Genomic DNA, 19,512 nt, shown 5'->3' with positions numbered 1-19,512 from the left:
TCAATCGCGTTCAGACACTTTGATTCTTTTGATACTGGCGGCCGACATTGACGTCAAGATTACCCATTGCGGCCTATAAGTGACGCGAACAAGACTATCTTCACCATAGGCCAAGGGGAAGGCTAGATATTAGATCGTTCTAGTTGCTACGTGATAAGCATCAAACAAGGGAATAAATGATATAGGAGATAGGTGGGTTCTCACCAATACATTTTAGTTGACGTTTGTCTGTTAATATAAGGCTACTTAACTACAACCCACTGGTATTTCGATATTTCAAATTCGCCTTTCATTCGCCTAGAGTGTTCTAGTACCGTTTAAGTTAATGTCTATGAGCAGCATGAATTAAAAGGCCAATCTGCTCATCGACGACTAATATGCCACGACCGTTTCTTCTTCTCTACTACAAATAAGAGCAAGACCGTGCAAAGAATTTGAATATTAACGGATTCATTACGTGCTTGTGTATCCGAAATATAAATAGTTCGGTCATGTGTAGAACTAAACATCAATTAGAAGATGACCCGTCCAATGGTCTACATCCTCTCCTTATGTTGACAGCCACCGAGGGCGGGCAGCCAACCAGCACGCCGGCAGGTATAAAATTCCATCACTGGTTTGGCCGTGTCCAAAGCATTCGGATCGTCAAGTACATCCGCCTTGACGAACTTGAGGGGAACAGCAGGTCCGTCGACCCACAAAGTGGTGCCGCATTTGCTACAAAAGTGACTGGTAACCATATTTCCACTCTCTGCCTTGCTGATAAATGTCGAGGGGGTGCCGCAAACCTCGAAATTGGCAGCGGGGATCATAACACTTATGCCGTAAGCGCTTCCAGATGTCTTCCTACAGTCAATACAATGGCACACAGCCTAATAATCTTGTGTCAGCTTGAACAAGTTTATAGCCATAAAACCCTGGGATGACACACAATTGCAACAGGGTCACCTTTGTAGGTGAACTTGACACCTCCACAACGACAGTTTCCAGTAGACATAATGATGTTTTACTTCCCCTCAAGGAGTGGTAGTTGGCTAATTGGGCCGTTGAATGAAATGAGAAGTCGTGGTTGTCTGATCGGTTGATGCTGTTACAGCTCTCTTTAGGTGGAGGAATTAGATTCAGAAGCAAAGATGACAACCAGTCTGGATATACCTACTGCGGACGAAATGTAATTTATAGTCGATTTCAGCCCCAACACTACCATCAAACTTACCTCGAGAAACTTGCAGACCGTTCAGAGCTGGAGGCGTGCCAACATTCGGATGAATCGGAGTCAACACTTTGGTTATCTTTGCCAACAAAGCGGTCAGAGGGGGGGCGGGGGTTACTAAAGTGCCTCGCTAGCTTCCAGCACATGCAACTCCTCGCTGACAGATTGTACCTGTAAGGAATACCGCGTGGGGGCAAAACGACCGCCTGATTTTCAACAAGCTTCGGAACGGAGCTAGGCTAAGTGTTCTCGGGCCGGATACACATCCACATCCACATCCGCGTCGAGTGTTTCCTGCTCACCATGGGTTTAACAGGGGGCACCTCACCTGAGCCGCTAATAACACAAGATTGTCAACAGAGATACGAGAGGGCTTGGGCTTGGACGGCCACATTGGTCTTCCAATTATCGTGAGCGTATTAGGTAGCGCTATGAAAGGCACTTTAGACCTTTTTCTCGACGCTGGAAAAGCGGCGGCGAAGACTTCCTTGTTTCCCCCTCCAGCTACTTCCGGGGTAATATGGCTCAGACCGCCCCGTGAGTTTTCTCCAGTTTGTACAGATACCTAAAAATCGCAATTTTAAAGATGGCATCGATTGCAGTTTCTCTTTCTCGTGTTGAAGAGTGGACCTTTTTGTGTGAGCTTCATCTGCCGTGGATAATCAAAGTGGAATTTTGCAGAGAGAGCAGTGCTGGTGGGGAACCTCGTGCAACACGCCGCTTTCTACGAAGACGTAAGAGCATGGTATAACAGAGCGATAAGCCCTCCCATCCAGAACCAATAGGACTTGATGGAAACCATCCACGGGGCCGAGGTCGAAGCCGTCTCGGAATAGTGGACGGGGAACAGAAGCGAAGCTGATTTCCGTCACGGATGCGGATCCGTTGACCCCGCCATTAGGATGCCAGCTTCGTGCACCAAGCTCCGCGCCGAGCCCGGAACCCGGCCCCTCTCTTAACCGCACCCGGGCTCACACCCGGCCTAGCGCCGGTCAATGTCCGTCCACGGACCTCAACGGATGCAGCCAACTCTCGCGCGTGAGTCATCTTAGCATCCCTTATCACGTACATACACTACGCTTACTTGATGTTACCAAGCAAAAGTGTGTGTCGTTGGTTGCTGGCTCAGACATGCCGGTAAATCGGATGCAAACGCTCTCCCCCTCAATTGGACGAGGCATGTCTCACGGTTCAATCGGCGTTGCTTTCCCTATTGAACTGGCTGCCGCCATAACCGAGGTCTTTCCAGTCGTCAGTCCCTGCACGGGTCCGCTGTGGAGTTTTTGGACACCTCTTCACTCTGGTACACTCAACAGCAAGGACCGATCCGCCGGGTGGCCGAAACCAGGTTCAAAATTGGCTGGGAGTGTAAGACAGCCCACATCGTCTCCGCTGCCAGCCCATCCACGGCCCTAATTGACTCTACGCACAAATGGCAGCTGGGGAGATCCTCAGAGATGGAAAGTCCCAATCGAATGCTTTATGCTAGCTCTGCTGAAGGTACCTTAGGACTGTTCAATATGTTACAAAAATATTCCTTGGTGCCCACCGAGAGCGAGATGTAGCCAAGGGAGATTGAGGCCGTCATCTATCCACCTAAACTGCACGTGCCTCTTCAATGATATTTGAATGCTGGGTCTACCGAGCTATCGCTCACGAACCACACCTATTATAGTGATTTTCTCTCGGTTTAGAGGTGATTTGTTTTCTGGATTGAGACTTTTGGCAGTTGCAACTTTTCCGATCTTGTCTAACCTTGGCTAATGTGTACCGTTACCGCGAAATCCGGATTTATGGGTGGATTTCTTTGACGGGGGATCATATAGCCGGTTTAATAGGCGAGTTATAGGCGCCTGATTTTTGAGAGTGGTGGCGTGCATCCGCTCGTGACCACTGTAACTCATTCGCTAGCGCCCTGTCGTAGTTCTCCCCCACATCCCCCACACCCTAGACCGCTTCTGACACGATGTGCATTTTACAGCATCAAATAATTGCAATACCACCTCAGTATCTCGCTCTTTATCGCTCTCTTTCGACTTCCCATTGACCATTGATAAATTACCTGGAGCCTGCTCTCTACCGTCACCCTCCCGATGCCGGGCTGCCCCGGCAATGGAGAAGGAGAATGAGCAGGCCGCAGTCCCCGTTGCCGTTGCTGGGAGAAGCACCAGTCCAGGTGACACTCATCGGACCAGACGGCGCCGGCTCTCTTCGCAGCTTGAGGCCGCTCGCACATCTACGGCGTGTCATGTCTGTCGCGACAAGAAGGTCAAGTGCTCTGGCTCGTGGCCCTGTCGCTATTGCAGCAAGCGACGCCTGAACTGTGTCTTCTCAGCGTCCGAGAAGCGGAAGATGTACCCTGTCGCGTGCGTCTCAGTCCCTCCTTGCCAGCGCTAAATGGATCATAAGCTTATAAAACCTTTGACAAAAGCCAGATAGAACAACTTCAGCAGAAGGTTGCTGGTTACGAGAGTCAACCCCCTGTGGAGGGATCTAGCCACAACCAACGTATGACTCCTCTGATCCTCCGTCTGTATCTATTGCTAACTCTGCGCCCAGCTTCACCAGACCAAGGCCAGCAAGGCGGTCATGAGAATCCACCATCGTCAAGGACCGTGGCAATATCACCAAATTCCGATAGTCGTCTTGCTACTCGGACGGTCGAAACGCCTCATTCAGAGACTTCAGCCTTCTCATTACTCACCCAACGCGTCGCCAATGAGGACCAGCCATCGGGATCTACTAGCGCACCAAGTAATTGCGCTCCAAAAGGTAACTGATTCGAATGGCCCTCCACAGTCTATTTAACTCATCAACTCGTGTAGCAATTCTCCCTGGGCCTTCTCTATCGTCAAGCGAAATCTTCGGCACAGAGATACGTACGCTTCTTCTAGCACGCTCATCAGGTAGATCAGATAAAAGTACACCAATTTCGGCCGCTGTGGCATCGCCACATCTAGATCGAGAACTCATCAACAACGTGCACGGGTGGCCATCTGAAGAAGAGGCGAACCAGCTTCTTGAACTCGTCATCCTAAACGTCGGAATATCACAACACCTCTTCGATATCCGCTCCTTTTCTGACAATTTAGCCCGGCTTTATCATGACACGGGTAACGAAACACCCTTGAGAGGACTTTGGTTTGTGCAGGTTCTATTTGTTCTGGCTCTGGGGAGACTCCTGCGAGCTGGTACCGATGACGATTTAGAAGTCCCTGGAGTGGCCTTCTTCAACGAAGCCATGCGGCATATGCCTGCTATGAGTGACGTTGGAAAACATGGAATTCTTGGAATTGAGGTCGTGGGACTTGCAGCCTTGTTCCTTCAAGTCGCAGATCGGAAAGATGAGGCATACTTATATGTTCGAAGGTCCCCAACTTGCCTGTGAAATGATACTGACCCACAAGCAGGCAAGTATAGCCTTACGTTTGGCAATAAGCAATGGCATGCACAAGGCAAACCAAAACCAGACGTATTCTCGATCAGATTCTGTGCATCGAAGTCGCCTCTGGTGGTCTCTCTACATGCAGGAAAGGTATATTTTTTAACTCTCATCAGCCTCGCTACAGATATTAATACACGATCGATAGGAGATTAGCTGCTGCTGGTGGTCACCCAATGGCCATTGCTGACGAGGCCATATCAATAAGTCCACCGGCCGATGTGTCTGGGTTTTCTTCGGCGGCGGCAATTCGAGTAAATGTCAGGGCAGCCCGCATTACAGGCCGCATAACGTCAAGTTAGTCACATTCCCGCTCCAGTCAACAAGTTTTATCAAGCTTCTAACAAGCAGCTAGCAATATATGTGCAAAACACCGATTCAGAGGCATCTTTCATCAGAGACGTTGAGAGTATTCTACACTCTCTACACGATATCGAGTCTACCATGCCGGCCGAGTACAGCATCAACTTCAGCCCAACCGGATTACTGGTGGCAGGCCGCCCATTTGCCGAAGCGGACACTGCATATGCACGGACGAGTTCATCGCTCTACTTGAGCGTCTACCAGGTACGTGTATTGATCTTCTCGAGTAAGGACGATGCTCATACAGCATGGCCTAGGCGGTGATACATACGGTACGACCGATACTCCTCTACATGGCTCGGAATGTCCGAGAGCGCGATGCAGAACCAACAACAAATCTCACTCCAACGTTGCGCCGACTGGCCGAGATTTGTGTTGAAGCTGCTCGAAAAAGTCTGGCCATTCTTCAAATGCTTCGAAATACGGAGTTAATTGGTGAGTGTTTCATACCACATTCTGTTCTCGATTTTGCTGTACCTGGCTGACACTAGCTAGCTAAAAACGCGTTCCTTGATCTTGATATCCTATTCTCCGTTGGATTCATCTTCGTCCTAGTGGAGGCTATTCACCCAGACACAAACCTTGGCCTGGGCGGAATTGAAGGCTCTAGACACGTTCTCCAGTATCTTGTCACAGTTGGAAACCGGGCTGCTGCAAAGCGGTTGGCGGAGCTTGATCAAATGTGTATACATCTCCGACCATCTCAAGACCAGCCCCACATAGGTCAAGATTTACCGTACGCAACGACGACTCAACCATTCTCTTTTGACCCGGACGGCAACACTGGGGCTTTTGTGCCTGGGGCAATTCCCTCGTCAAACAACCAGTCGAGGCAGCTCGGAGACATTCCAGCACCCCCAGTTGGAGAGACTGAGGGCGCCTCGCTAGGCATGGCTGAGGGTGCGATGGAGAACATGCTTCACGGCAATGCAGATCTGGCAAGCATTTCTCTCGAGGGTGACAACGCCCTGTACTGGGTATATCACACGCCGGGGTTTGTTTATACTGGGGCTGAGTTGGCCGACTGGGAGGCCTTGGAGTTCTAAGTGGCTTGGATATTTTGGGCCTTGATCCAGTGTTTTATTTTTATTTTAGATGCGGTGATACCTGCCTTAAGTACCTTAGATATTAGTTTAGATATATCCATGTATAGTCAGTATAAGACATGTCAGGTGTTGGTGGTAAACGCGATCTTCTCGACACATTTCACAATCACCGACTTTGACAAACGAAGGTACATCCAGAACTTTTAGGTGTAATGAGCAAAAGCCCCACTGCATGATATTCATACTAAATATATAACACCATAGAACTTCCTATTCTGCTATTCGTCCTAACTTTAAGTGCTATACCGGAAGCCCTTGTCGCCCAGGTCCGTCAAATCAGAGTCCACCGACACGCCGATCTGCGTGTGACTCCCCTCGCCAAGTCGAGACTGCGAGAGGTACTCGACACGCCCCTCAGCAGCCTTAGCATCTCGAGTGCTATTCTTTCTCTTAATCAAAACCATATAGGTTGAAAGGGTGACCAACATGGCGATCCAGCTGGCAATACTGAGGATGCAGCCTTTGGTGTATCGTGGGGCATCTTCCTCCTGCCAAGCCTGAGGGCTAACAATGCAGCCAACACAATAAGTGATGAAGAATCCAGCACTGACGATACTTTTCTTGGTGTTGCCCTTGACGTTACTGGCTATCAAGCCGGCACACGCGCATAGGGGTGCGGATGAGCAGGCCGCTAGCCAGGTCGCGGCGACGATCCCCCAGGAGGCGCCGCTGCCAGCGTGGACAGGTAGGGAGAGTAGAACAATTGACCCAACAAGAGGGACAAGAGTGAGACCAATAGCTGTGTAGATTCGGGTTCCGGGGAACATGCGAGGGATGAGAGCGGACAGCCAGACGGTGCAGAAGTTGATCGCGCCACCGGGGAGACCGACAAGCATGGTTCGGAACTTGGAGAAGCCGAAGCCGCTGATGACCAGGGAGGAGAACTGTTCAATAATATGTTAGATACAATTGTAAGAGTTTGGTGACATAGAAGGGTCGTACCTTTAGGATTGGTGTGGTCAAAGTGATGCAGAGAGCCATCATGAAGCAGAGCCAGGTCAGGGGCGAACTCAGTGCCTCCCACATTTGCTTCTTGTCAAAGTGAGCGCGATCACGAGTAGCGCGATCAATAGCCAGACGCCTGGTGGCAATTTCTCGCTCGCGCTCGTTCAAGAACCATGCATTGGTAGTGTCTCGGGGCATCAGGAGAACAAAGGCGATACCACAAGCAATAGTCAAACCACCAAACACAAGGAAAATGGCCCGCCAGCTCTGAATGGCCATATCCGCGCCTCCGACGGCATACATAAGCAGCGCGCCGACGATTTGACTGATACCATTCATGGAAACCCACGTAGCCACGCGGATGGGGTGCTCGCTGCGTCGGTACCAGTTGGAAGTGATGATGACGAAGGCCGGGGAGACAGCCGCCTCAGCGAATCCAAGGAAGAAGCGGGCGGCTGCGAGACCGTGGAAGTTCTGAGTGCTGCCAATGGCCATTTCGACGCCGCCCCAGACGACAATGGTGGCGCCAACGAAGAGGGTGATGTGAAAGCGGGAGAGGACGTATGCGGCCGGGTACTCGGAGGCAAGTTGACCTAGGTAGAAGAGAGATACGACCCAGGAGAACTCCTCGCCAGTGAGCTTAAGGTCGGCTTTCAGGCCGAAGATGGCGGCATAGTTGATGGAGCCCTTGTCAAGATCTGGTGAGACACTGAGGTTAGCACCGCCTGTCACAGGCAAATTAGACCGGAACCAAAGACAGGCTCACATTGGAAGAAGTAGACAGCGGCCATCAGGGGCATGATGACTCTGTCGAGCTTGCGAACTAGGGCCTTCTCCTCGGCAGGGTCGATCTCGTCGAAGATGGCAATCTCATTGTTCTGGTTGTCAAACTTTTCGGGGCTTTCGATGGCTTCGGACGTGGGGCGTTCGCCAATCTTCTCCTGCTCGACAGCCATTGTCACGGACTAATCTCGAGACCTGGTTTTGCAAAGGCTTGTCGGAGAGTAGAGGGGATGATTTAGTATAGATAAGAACCGAGATGTGAAGACAGGAGAGGGAAGCGATGTCAGTCCCAGAATGATGGTTGATTCAAGGAGACTTGTTCAAACGTCCGGGGCAGGCGGTATATAAACATGGTTGACCGGTCGTCCTGACTCAATCCATCCCGTCCGCCATCCCGGGAAACACGGGATCTGGAATCTGGCGCTTTGCTCCCTTCGTCGCTCTCGGTGTTCAAACTTACCCCGTGGGGAATCACCAGGACGTCAATCTCCCCTGGTCCAGCAAGTTGGAGACCCCGTACTTCGGGTTTCGCATCCGAGGCGCAACCCCGCCACTCCCCTCACCCGGCCTCGCACGATAGTTGCGTATCAATGGTTCGTAAGTCTGTAGTTCATCTAACTAATCAACTCCATCAGCGGGGAAGTGCCTTGATCGATCTGGACATGAGCTCATATTGTGGGGGAAGCCGAACCCCAGGTCATCTCGGAACGTGGAGAGCAGCGACTCCAAGATACGCCCTCGCGTCCCGTTGGTCCATGTCAAGGATGAAGGCGATGGGGAAATCGCAGTGCGGGGCTCATTGAGGAGTGAGCCCCGGATGTTGTCCCCGAATAGGTGACCTTCGAGTTTTAGGGCCATGGGCAACTGACTAGTCTACCTAGAAGCCGGGAAAGGATCCCGAGGTCGGCTATATGCTTGTAGCGCGAGCACCAACGACCTGGGCCTGACCAAGTTTGTATAAAGCTAGAGGTTCTGGAATTGCGATACTAAATGTTGGCAAGTTGTCCTACGAAGGATGTCAAGAATGCTATTCTCTGACTCAGGACAATCGTCCTTATCACAATCGTGCATGAGTACGTTCATCAAGACTCAAAAGGACCGCACTCAAAGGTTGTTCTACATACCAGGAAGAATAATATATGCAGATCCTTTACTGATATGGTCTTCATTCGAACGTTTGTCATGTTGTGCCTATGATAATATTGAAAAGATGGACTCTTACCCGGCAAGTTACCCTGGACTACTGTGATGATCAGAATATTCGCCTTCGCTGGCAGCAAACACTGTTTCGCATAGTAACATTAGAGAATATGGACAGGGTCTTGGTATGAGCTTGGCAAATTCGCCGCTGGTGAATGGCTCACGTCTCTCCTGTAATGAGCTACAAGACTGACTTCAACTTTGCAACCACAAAGAGCCTCAATTTACATCACTAGCAAAAAGGCACAATAGGTCACCATTCTTAAATGTTCATACGCCATTTTTCATTCCTATTCTTCGTGTTTTTCTCAGACTTATCACAAGAGAGGGGATTCCACACGCTTTCTTGAAGCGCTCCATTCGTGTCAACACACGATTTTTGTTCTCTCCTCGTGGCCGGCCGGATCTAGCACTTTGCTTTGTCCAAGCCTCCTCCTACCACGTCCCAAGACATTGCCCCAACCAAAAAGACACTGAGCGCCGTGCTAGAATGAAGATATAATATACAGTTCAGGAGTACAATAGTACGTTGTCGTGAATGTGGGTAAGTGGTGAGACATCAAAGGTCTACCAATCCAAGTCCTTGTTGCGCCAAGTCCGTTGTTCGTTGTTACAGTTGAATCGTGTCGTGGATATAATCAGACAAGTTGTTGGCGCTCTCTCCGCAAGGTTTCGAGGACGCCAATAACACCGTTGTTTCGCAGTCGCTCGAGAACCAGCCGCATACCGTCGCGGCTCTTTCCCAGCTGGTCTTGCGTCTTTGTAGAGGCCAGGCTCTCGATGCTGCGCTGGATACCTTTGGTACCCCACCCGCCGACGCCAGAGAGCCAGCCATCTTCTCGTGCCTGCCCCAACTTGCCTCGAAGCTTCTCTCCGAGTCTTGACCTGAACTCGACCATTGTTGTCACATCCGTCTCGTTGGCAGCCGCCTGAAGTCCATCCGAGGTAGGGAGGTAGAACTGCTGCTTCTCGGTGATTGACAGCACACCAGTAAAGTTGAGGTTGCGACTCTCGCACTTCATCCAGCCCTCCTTGATGTCGACGATGCTGGTTTCGAGGACGTATGAGGCCTTATCACCGGTGCCACCTCCAGTCACGCTCTTGGGGAGCAGTTTGTAGACGGCGGCAGGCATGCGGCTCTTCTTGAGGTGGATGCGGGTGGTGTGCAGCCGATTGGTCTTGGGGTCGACATGGCTGTCAATTGTGTCGGTGCTCATGACATGAGCGGCGAAGGGATTGAGCTGCGGAGAGGAGTACCGGAGGAAGAAGGCGAGCGTAACGGTCGGGAAGGGATGGGAGTAGGTATGGTTGGTGGTGTGGGTGAGAACCATTGCAGCGGCTGGTGCGCGGAGGCGCTCGCGACGGGACAGACGGGAGTCGAGGAGCTGCAGAGGCCAATTGAGGCGATTGGGATGTGTTTAGAGATGTCGGCGATGCGATCTGGAGCGATGGGTTCGAGTCGATGCCCTCAAGCTGGAGCTGGGTGCTCTGCTGCTCCGTCGGATAAATCGCTGGGGATTGGCGGTGGAAAATTGAGCCGGGACCCTCGGTTTAAGAGCCGAAAAAAGAACTACCTTCCTAGAGGCCAAATCTCGGACGGAACGGGGAAAGCTCGCAGCTATGTCGGGCCGCGAGAGAGAAGAATGGGAAGAGCGAGAACGGCCGTGATAATAACTGAGAGAAGGAGAGTGGGAAAGAGCTCTCGCGACCTCGACCTGCCAAACCCAGGGGTGCACGGGTGAGGAGGAGGAAAGAGAGGAGACTGAGGCTATGAAGCATTCAATCAGATGATTAGGATGCGGTGCAACGGCGCCGACCAATGGAGAGCTGGACGATCGGCCGAACTTTTCTTTGGCCTTCTCTGGCTGGCAGGAGGAGTTGGTCCGTGATTGGCCGGAAGTGCGGGGAACACGACATCGTCGGCTCATCTGGGGGAAGGTGCGGCGATTGGCACGTGATTTAGTCCGTAGAAGCCCGCACTTGCAGGCGTCATCGTTGCTTCAGCCGCATCGTGCATTGGCTGGTCCGTGCACGGATTGCACGTCTCTGACGATCCATGTCTTGTGACGATCCGAGATCATGTCAGATGCCGACATTGTAGCCAGACATGGCACTTTCGTCGGCGATTTCCGACTCGACTATGGGTTTCCGATCAATTATATGCATTGTATTCCAGAGATACTACCTTAAAGCTTCCTAAGACCCAACGCCCGCCTTCTATACCGTACAAGCATCGCTCACATAAATCATGCCAACACCGGGAGAAATCATTCCCAAAAGCAACACTCGATCTCGACCCCATTTCTCTAAACCAAGAATTCATCTTTAGCGAAGTGCCCCAGCACCACAAACCCCTCGGCGAACTCCTTCTTTTCCCACCGCACAATCATGGCCGCGTGGCTGTGTCCAATGTTCTGGATCCAGACAGGGTACTTTCGCCAGCCCACCGAATCCAAGTTCCGGATCATCTCGAATTGGGACGGCGCAAGGGCGAGCGTGGGCTGTGCGGGGGTCGAGAGTCTACGTTCCCTGCGGAGCAAGCTTCTATCCTCAGCATCAAGGCTTTCGTCCTCGTCCTCGTCCTCGGTCGCCAGAAACTCCTGGTTTTGTAAGTTATTGAGAGCTTCGTAGGCATGTTCAACCTCTTCGCGCATCTCCTTGATCCACACAGACATCCGATAGTCCTCGATGTTTAGGCCTCCCTTTCCTGTCTCATGCAGCTTGATCCGTTTGGAGCTCCGGACCGTCTGGATAACAGAGTTCATGAGAAAGGCCACAACGCCAATTGGGACGAAAACGGCCACAGTAAGCATAAAGGGGACGCGCCTCCCCCACTTCAACGCTGCCGCCGTGACCGTAGATAGGGATGCACGGCCTTGGAGCTTCGGGCGTGGTGCCACAGGGTTCTTGGAGTCGAGGATGACGCCTTCGTAGCCTTTGAGGAAGTTGACCTTGACATTGTCAATTTTCGTAAACGGGTCTGTTTTCTGGATTCCCGTCGTGTAGTAGACTGCGCTTCGATCGTTGACGATGTTGGCATAGAGCGAGCGTCGCTTGAACTTGCTCAACCCCGACATGAAGATGGATTTGGGATCGGCTAGCACAGAGAGCAGAGGACGGTCGGTATCGCGAAACTTGTCAATCAGGAAGAGCTGGCGGCCCGACATGGACAATGTCCTAGCGCCCATGACGTTCCAGACATGATTATGCCACCCCTTAAGAGGTGTTCGGACGCCGAGGTGTGGAGAGGCAAACGTGGTAAAGTTCTGACGCAGAGTCAGCACTGGCGTTGGAGGGTGGGCGAGCGCCGGAGTTGCTTATACTTACCATGCACTCAACGGTGTCGAGGATGCCTTTCGCATCAAGCAAGCCGATCGCATAGCGCGAGATCAGTCCGCCGAGCGAGTATCCGACGATGCTCAGCTTCTTGATCTTGCCGCCGCTGCTTTCAATGTCGCGCAGCTGCTGTTCAATCTCGGCGCAGACGCGCTCGCCGCCGCGCTCGATGCCATCGTAGGTGAAGCTGCCGCTGTTTTGCTTCGCGAGGAGGAGGTAGAGATCGTCGGTCGAATACTGTTCCCGGAGCGATTTTGCGATGTTGCGCATGTGGGTAGGATTGCCCCAGAGCTGCAGCATCCACATGTGTTAGCCATGACGTATGCGCGTCGGGTTCCAGGGGTCTCGGGGGGGTTATTTACACCGTGGACGAGGACACATAGGTGCTCGGCCTGGGGGCTGCCGCCAGCAAAGTCCGTCTCGGTCGCAGTCATGATGAAGAATACTTGAGGATTGCTGATCGATGAAAAAGCTGACGTAGTTGGGAAATCGTGGCAAGATAAATGAAACGGGTAATAAAAGTTGGGACTCTAGCCCCGTCTAAGTCCGAAGGCTCAGGAGATGCGCAGCCCCAACAACCGGAGTCTCGGGCTCGGGAAGAAGAGTTGCGCCAGGGCCGCCTGCAGCTGGAATAATCAGGCACCCCCACCACGTGTAAGAAGCTGGGCCTAACAATGTCCCTTGTAGGCAGAGCAAATGTGGCAGAGCAGATGTGGCAGCAGAAGTCTAGCACAGCCAGTCGGATTACGTATGTCCGATGAAGCCTCTTTCTAGCAAGGCAGATTGGGTTGTGTGCGTAGTGAGACAGGGTCGGTGTAGGAGGGCACGCGACCAGACGAGGAGAATGAGAGGGCTTTATACTGAGAGGTTGTGGGATGAGATAAGGAATTGAGACAAACAATGTCGAGATAACGTCGTCGCATGGCTAGTTCCAGTAGTCGATGATATGGGCCGCCGCCAATGACGACCCCTCCGTCGACTTGGCGCCAACTATAATGAGCAAGCACACTCGTTGCAATCTCGGGCGAGCAACTGATACGTGTCCAGGCTAAGCCCTGTTCTGCTAGTAAAACACCATTCCTCGGCTCTAGAACATGGACCTGTGTCTGGGGAAGTTGCCTGGTCTTTGCAATGAATGTTTCCAGCATCTCGACGAGGGCAGCTTGACACACACCATGAACCATGAGAAAGACGTCGCGTTCGTGGAGGTCATGAGGTTGTTCAGCTACGGGGTACAACCTGACACACTTCAAGATCCCAACCCTCCTGGTACTGATCATTCCCCCGAAGCCCGGTCATGTTGTCCTTCACCGGGCTTGCTTTCGATGATGATGCGGCGCGAACAGCTTGCTCGCTCACTGCATATCTGCCTCACAGCCTCACAGGCCGCTGCATGCACTGAATAGCGCCGGACTTTAGCGGGGTCACCGCCCCGATGGTGCATTTTCCACATGGCGCCCGGCAGCTGGCTGAGTGGGGAGCTCTAGGGAGCAAGCGCCCCTGGAAGCGCCCCGTGGTGCTTGGGCCAGGCTGCCTCAGGCGGCACTCACGTCCCGTCGTCTCATCTTCAACTTCTCTTGAACAAGGTGAGCTTCAGAACCAGACAGGCCGAGCAACGCTGCATGCAGAGTCAAAGATCCAGAGCCAACACCCATCACGAGCGCTAGTTCATGTCCGCTCCCGGCCCCTACACCGTGTACTGTGACGCCCTGCTCATCCCGTGCGACCTCGCTCGCTAGGTGGCTCTTTGTCCGCGTTCCCCCTTGCTCGGCTTTGCATTGCATCATCCACCTCGCAATAGCACCTCGCAAGAGCCCGATCCTCGCTGCGGCTCCCAGCACGTCCTTGGCCAACCCGCCATTGTGCTCCATCATCCCGGGATAATGAAAACAGCCTAGCCCCAAGAGGAATCCTGATCTCCCAACGCCTCGTCACAATGAGTCTGTCACTCAAGCACATCCCGTGCCCAGCGGGCAACAATTGCACCGCTTTCCACTGCATCTTCGGCCATGAAAGTGATCAAGCTCCTGTTGAAATCATACCCGGCTTTGGGGACGCAGGTAGCCGAAACCAAGACGCAGAGGTCACCTCATCAAACCAAGACGTGCCACGAAAACGCGTCAAGGCAGATGTCGGCTCAGCCTCATCTTCGTCCGAAGGTTCAAGGAAGCCAGTCAGAGGTATAATCGCCGATGTGGCCGGGACAAAGAGAGCCGCCCCGAGTAATATTGAATCCATCACTCGTCCAGTTTCTCCTCCGCCTTTGAAGCGAAAGGCGCCATCCCTAGAAAAGCGAAGAACGGACTCACCCGCCGTCTCGTCTGTTCCAAGCTCAAAGCACCTTTCATCCAGCAGCCAATCACTCTCTACACCCGCCCGCAAGCCCTCGCAAACCAAACCAAAGAAAGCTGAATCACTCAATCCTCGGCTTATTAAAAGCTCTCCCGCTAGTCATGAGATCCGTCTCAGATTGCTCAAGATGCTTTATTCAGAGTTCTCCCGTCTCAATAAAGACCTGAAGAAAGACCCAAAAGACGATTCTAAGATTCTCATCATGAATGAACAGGATCTCATTATTCGAGCCCTGGATGAAGAGCAGCACACCGCCGTCCATAAATCAGCAGTCTACGCAAATGTTATGAAGAACAAGGTGATGCAATACAAGCGGATGAAAGTCGACCAGTGGAAAACGGAACGCGAAGAAGAAAGGCAGAAAGTCATGCAGAAACAAAAATCCCCCAACGGCTCATCCGAGCCACCCAAGAAGATTGAGACCGGACTCACACCGGCCCAGGAGCTTCAACTCACCAAGCGGATTCTGACACCCGTCGACAAGTTGTCTGAGTTTGGATATGTCCCAGTCGTACCATCAGATGAATCCATCGAAAAAGCACGACAGGGCGTTGACACATCCAAGGGATGGGAGAAGTGCGACCGCTGCCAGCAACGCTTCCAGGTCTTCCCCGGACGCCGTGAAGAAGATGGTGCCCTTACGACTGGGGGATCATGCACCTTTCACTGGGGCAAGACGTTCATCGCCGCCAAAGCACCGGGTGATCGATCCCATCAGCCCAAGCGGTACCAGTGCTGTGGCCAGGATGTCGGAGACTCCGTCGGCTGTTTTACTATTGACCATCATGTCTACAAAACGACAGACCCTAAGAGACTGGCGTCTACTCTTAACTTTGCTGCGACCCCAGAAAACCCTCTTGCTCCTACTGACCGAGCCGTGGCCTTTGACTGTGAGATGGGGTACACCGTTCATGGGATCGAGCTTGTTCGACTCACGGCAACATCCTGGCCGTCCGGAGAAGAGTTGCTGGATGTCCTGGTGAGGCCACTGGGAGAAATCCTCGACCTCAACTCACGGTACTCGGGTGTTTGGCCAGAGGACATGGCCCAAGCAAAGCCTTGGTCTGCAGACGACCACTCAAAGCCCACTAAGAGCGGTGAAGAGTATGGCAGTGAAGACGGCGAGCTCAAACCTAAGAAGAAGACGCTTAAGATTGTCTCATCGCCCGAAGTCGCCCGGGATCTACTCTTTTCTCTCATTTCACCCAGCACCCCGCTGATCGGCCATGGCCTGGAAAACGACCTCAACGCCGTGCGCATCGTTCATCCGACTCTCATCGACACCGTCTTGCTCTACCCGCACAAGGGCGGTCTACCCTTTCGGTACGGACTCAAAATGCTGATGGATGTTCACCTTAACCGAAAGATCCAGCAGGAGACCGGGCCAAAGATGCTGGGACACGACTCGGCCGAAGACGCCAGGGCGGCAGGTGACTTGGTAAGGTTGAAGATTAAGAACCTCTGGATGGACTTGCAGAGAAACGGATGGAGGCTGGTCAATGGAGAAGTCATCGCCCCGGGGCAGAGCGTCGAGGGAAAGGTGACTCTCACGGAGGAATTTATTGAGAATTAACACCACTACAAAGACCACCATCGAAGGTTTCTAAGAAACAAAGCCACTGGATTAAGGGCATCTTGCTCGCTATTCATTACTTTGGGGCCAGATGGCAACTCTGAGGTTATTATTACACAAAAGATAGAGATGGATGGCGAAGCAATTGATTGTAATTGAATAATCCGGTTTTAAATTGAATTAACAACTTTAAGCGTATGGCAACAGTGAGGTTGGTAGACATCACACTGGCAACTTTATTGAGTAGCCTGTGTCATACAACGATCTTACGGACCAACAGTCACAACTGAATTCACTTGAGGATTATCAAAATGAGAGTGAGAGATATGGGTGGCATTCCCTTTTGGTCCCTTTCTAGAAATACATGGTTGGTAAAGATGGGATGACCTCATCACCAACTATAAGCGGGGATTTCCCTTTTCCGATACATTAGGTATACACGTTCAAGCCTTGCCCACCGACAACAAGTACTGGCCACCCTGCTTGCCTCCAGGCAGGTACGCAACGTTGGGGTTGGAGGACAACGTAGCGGCAATCTCCCTACTAGCCTCGATCTTTCGGATCATGATGAGACCGTCGCCAGACTTGGCAATGGCCTTGCTGATGGCATCGGCGCTCTCGGACTCGCCCTCGGCACGGATGACGTTGGCTTGGCGCTCCTGCTCGGCTCGCTCGACGATGAAGCGTGCACGCTCAGCGTCCTGCTGGGCAATCTGCTTCTGCTCGACGGCCTTGGTGAACTCACGGCCGAAGGTCATGTGTGTGATGGAGACGTCCTCGAGGGCAATGTTGAACTCGGCGGCTCGACGGGTCAGATCCTCGCGGATGCGGTCAGAGACGGCCTCTCTCTGGGTGATGAGCTCGGCGGCGTCGAACTGGGCGACGATGGACTTGAGGACTTCGTTACCAATAGAGGGGAGAACTCGCTCGTCGTAGTCGGCGCCGAGGTTCTGTATTTCACCTGGGTTAGCGGGCGTACTGCAACTGAAATAGCACGGGCATGGAGATTCTCACCTGGTAAATCTTGGGAAGTTCCTTGACGTTCGGCCGGTGCAGCACTCGTAGAGTCAAGCTGACCATCTGCATATCCTTGCTACCGGTGGTAGTGGCGATATTCCTGGGCTTGGTGCGCACATCGAAGACGATGGCCTTCTGCAGCCAGGGGACGAGGAAGTGGGTTCCCTCATTCACGACCTCCTGCTTGACACCAGAGTAGCGATCGAAGATGACAGCGCGGGTGCCACCTTTGACGTCGAACATGGCGTTGCTGGCGAGGAAGACTCCCGCCGACGCCGGCACCGCCATGCGGTACATCCAGTTGAGAGCTCTCGCGGCGCCCGCCATAGTTTCAGAGTTATGTCTTGGGCGTGGGAGGAACCGGAGCGGGAAACCGGTTGAAGATGCTCGTCGGTCGCTGTTGGAAGCTTCGGAGTCGACGGCGACGGTGGATTTGAAGCTCTTGGAAGTCCAACCAGTCCCGGCAACCTCCGTCTGCGATGTGATTTTTGGGTGCGGGCGGGGCGCTAGTCCTGTTCGGGAAAGCTCGGCTGATGGGGAGCGTCTGCGTTTTCGAACCTCAACCCGAGAAATCCTGCCCTTTGCCTCGCCTTGCCCATCACCGAGGAATCCACCACCGAATCCCCCGTGCAAATCCGCCAACATGAAGCCCACTCAGGCTCTCCGATCTCACCTTGATCCTATCAACGGACAGTACGTCGACCCCCGGAGGGAACGCAATTGGCGCCGCGCTGGGCGATGCGGCTTTTCCACCAGCTGGAATCCCGTCAATCCCCGGCTTCGACGCCAGCAGCCTCTCGCCCTCAATCGCCCCGGAACTGTTTGCTAACGATGAATCGCAGCTACCTGGGCAACTGGGGCCACTTCGGTAAGCGCCTGCTCTCCCAAACCACGATCGAATTGGACCGACGGCTGCGCGACAGACGAAGGGGATTGATGACGCATTGAGAGCGCTGCGATTAAACCGACTATCTATCGCTATCGAACACATCTCCTAGGCGTCAATCCCCCACCAACACGCCGCACTCGATCGATGCCATATTCACGGAGAATGGGAAACGATCCCCCAGGAACAAGTGCTAACTCGATGCAGGTGGTGAGAAGCAGCGTGGTATCATTACCTATGGTCTGTCCGCCAACCGACAGAACCCCTGGGCCGGATCCGTCCACGCCGCCATCTTCAACACCTTCCGCCGCACCAAGGGCCAAATCTTCTACTGGCTTCCCCCTATGATTGCCGGCTACTACCTTATGGACTGGGCCACTGAGCGGTACGGAGCAAACGTGACTGGGACGGCATCAAAACTCTTGACTAACAAGTTCGCAGCAACCACTACTACCAGTCCAAGGCCGGCCGTGCCGAGTTTGGCGATGAGGAGGAATAGAGCACCTACAGACTGGAAACGAGTGTTGGAGTAGAGGTGGTCCTCTGGACTCATTGTACATCATTGCCTAGACCTAGGGACGCAATAGACAATTGTCACATCATTTTATTTTTCATCATCTACAACTCCATGACCCAATTGCCCTAAATTTTGAAATGACATTAACTCGGTCAATGGCAACTCTCATGTTTTGTCCAGAGAGCGCAAGTTAGTTGCGCTCATCGTCTCGTAATGCATAATTGGAGCATGGCTATTCGCAGGCCCAGGCCACGTGATCAACATCGCCCCACACTCAGCATCTTCCCGCCACACCAAGCACTGTGATTTAGAGAAGCCCTGAATTACAGGACACAATCCCCTGCAGCCACCTGCCTTGAGACACCAACAGTTACCAAAGTCTAACATACCTAGTCCCTGACAATCAAAGGGCCGCTGAGATGATGCTAAATAAATGGCAAAAGAATAGGCGAGAGCAGTGAGCTTCCCATACAAATCTCTTACATTACTACCGATCTGCTTGCTAGACAGCATAGGCTTGCTACTACGGCTGTTCCCTCCTCAAGACAACAGCCACAGGCTCCGTATGTGTACGGACAACTTAACATGGACGTACGGGCTTCCTTGTAGTCATCGCATCCCAAGAAGCGCAAAGCTTCAGGACCGTTAGTAAATGAAGTTGTCCACTTCTGGGAATTAGAGGTGGATGAAGTGGACGAAGTAGTGCTCCAGCAACGTCCGCGGCTTCAGCAACGTCACTGTGTTTAGCTGCAGAGGAAGTGATCCCAGCCACTCTAGCA

General features: G+C 52.7%; 8 protein-coding genes across 8 annotated transcripts; 3 read left to right on the top strand and 5 right to left on the bottom strand.

Moving 5' to 3' along the window:
• Positions 1-536: 536 nt before the first annotated feature.
• Positions 537-997, bottom strand: BGZ61DRAFT_536538 (Mss4-like protein; the record flags this gene model as incomplete). Its single annotated transcript, XM_046254415.1, has 2 exons — positions 537-872; positions 932-997. The coding sequence occupies 2 exons, from the start codon at positions 995-997 to the stop codon at positions 537-539; spliced, it is 402 nt and encodes a 133-aa protein (XP_046099497.1).
• A 2,178-nt stretch (positions 998-3,175) lies between these two features.
• Positions 3,176-6,200, top strand: BGZ61DRAFT_427508 (uncharacterized protein). The gene is made up of 9 exons (XM_046243705.1): positions 3,176-3,579; positions 3,645-3,721; positions 3,773-3,985; positions 4,039-4,574; positions 4,624-4,748; positions 4,804-4,952; positions 5,011-5,222; positions 5,276-5,453; positions 5,514-6,200. The coding sequence occupies exons 1-9, from the start codon at positions 3,326-3,328 to the stop codon at positions 6,062-6,064; spliced, it is 2,295 nt and encodes a 764-aa protein (XP_046099496.1). The 5' UTR covers positions 3,176-3,325; the 3' UTR covers positions 6,065-6,200.
• Positions 6,201-6,288: 88 nt separating this feature from the next.
• BGZ61DRAFT_427504 (major facilitator superfamily domain-containing protein) lies at positions 6,289-8,061 on the bottom strand. The gene is made up of 3 exons (XM_046243704.1): positions 7,836-8,061; positions 7,067-7,767; positions 6,289-7,008 (listed from the first exon to the last, which is right to left on the bottom strand). The coding sequence occupies exons 1-3, from the start codon at positions 8,023-8,025 to the stop codon at positions 6,358-6,360; spliced, it is 1,542 nt and encodes a 513-aa protein (XP_046099495.1). The 5' UTR covers positions 8,026-8,061; the 3' UTR covers positions 6,289-6,357.
• A 1,629-nt stretch (positions 8,062-9,690) lies between these two features.
• Positions 9,691-10,383, bottom strand: BGZ61DRAFT_536535 (PRELI-like family-domain-containing protein; the record flags this gene model as incomplete). Its single annotated transcript, XM_046254414.1, has 1 exon — positions 9,691-10,383. The coding sequence occupies one exon, from the start codon at positions 10,381-10,383 to the stop codon at positions 9,691-9,693; it is 693 nt and encodes a 230-aa protein (XP_046099494.1).
• An 814-nt stretch (positions 10,384-11,197) lies between these two features.
• Positions 11,198-13,278, bottom strand: BGZ61DRAFT_458525 (putative serine esterase-domain-containing protein). The gene is made up of 3 exons (XM_046246772.1): positions 12,751-13,278; positions 12,380-12,679; positions 11,198-12,318 (listed from the first exon to the last, which is right to left on the bottom strand). Exons 1-3 carry the CDS (start codon positions 12,820-12,822, stop codon positions 11,359-11,361), a joined length of 1,332 nt encoding a protein of 443 aa, XP_046099493.1. The 5' UTR covers positions 12,823-13,278; the 3' UTR covers positions 11,198-11,358.
• A 691-nt stretch (positions 13,279-13,969) lies between these two features.
• BGZ61DRAFT_458524 (uncharacterized protein) lies at positions 13,970-16,494 on the top strand. The gene has a single exon (XM_046246771.1). The coding sequence runs from the start codon at positions 14,325-14,327 to the stop codon at positions 16,311-16,313; it is 1,989 nt and encodes a 662-aa protein (XP_046099492.1). The 5' UTR covers positions 13,970-14,324; the 3' UTR covers positions 16,314-16,494.
• Positions 16,495-16,756: 262 nt separating this feature from the next.
• BGZ61DRAFT_482207 (band 7 family-domain-containing protein) lies at positions 16,757-17,657 on the bottom strand (the record flags this gene model as incomplete). Its single annotated transcript, XM_046249371.1, has 2 exons — positions 16,757-17,263; positions 17,328-17,657. The coding sequence occupies 2 exons, from the start codon at positions 17,655-17,657 to the stop codon at positions 16,757-16,759; spliced, it is 837 nt and encodes a 278-aa protein (XP_046099491.1).
• A 187-nt stretch (positions 17,658-17,844) lies between these two features.
• BGZ61DRAFT_458518 (cytochrome b-c1 complex subunit 8) lies at positions 17,845-18,818 on the top strand. Its single transcript, XM_046246770.1, has 4 exons — positions 17,845-18,023; positions 18,173-18,198; positions 18,424-18,601; positions 18,658-18,818. Exons 1-4 carry the CDS (start codon positions 17,974-17,976, stop codon positions 18,713-18,715), a joined length of 312 nt encoding a protein of 103 aa, XP_046099490.1. The 5' UTR covers positions 17,845-17,973; the 3' UTR covers positions 18,716-18,818.
• The last annotated feature ends 694 nt before the right edge of the window (positions 18,819-19,512 follow it).

The sequence above is a fragment of the Ilyonectria robusta genome (genome assembly GCF_021365365.1).
Source record: "Ilyonectria robusta strain PMI_751 chromosome Unknown BGZ61scaffold_21, whole genome shotgun sequence".
Classification (NCBI taxonomy): Eukaryota; Fungi; Ascomycota; class Sordariomycetes; order Hypocreales; family Nectriaceae; genus Ilyonectria; species Ilyonectria robusta.
Note: the sequence above shows the minus strand (reverse complement) of the source record. Positions and strands in the feature narration are given on the sequence as shown.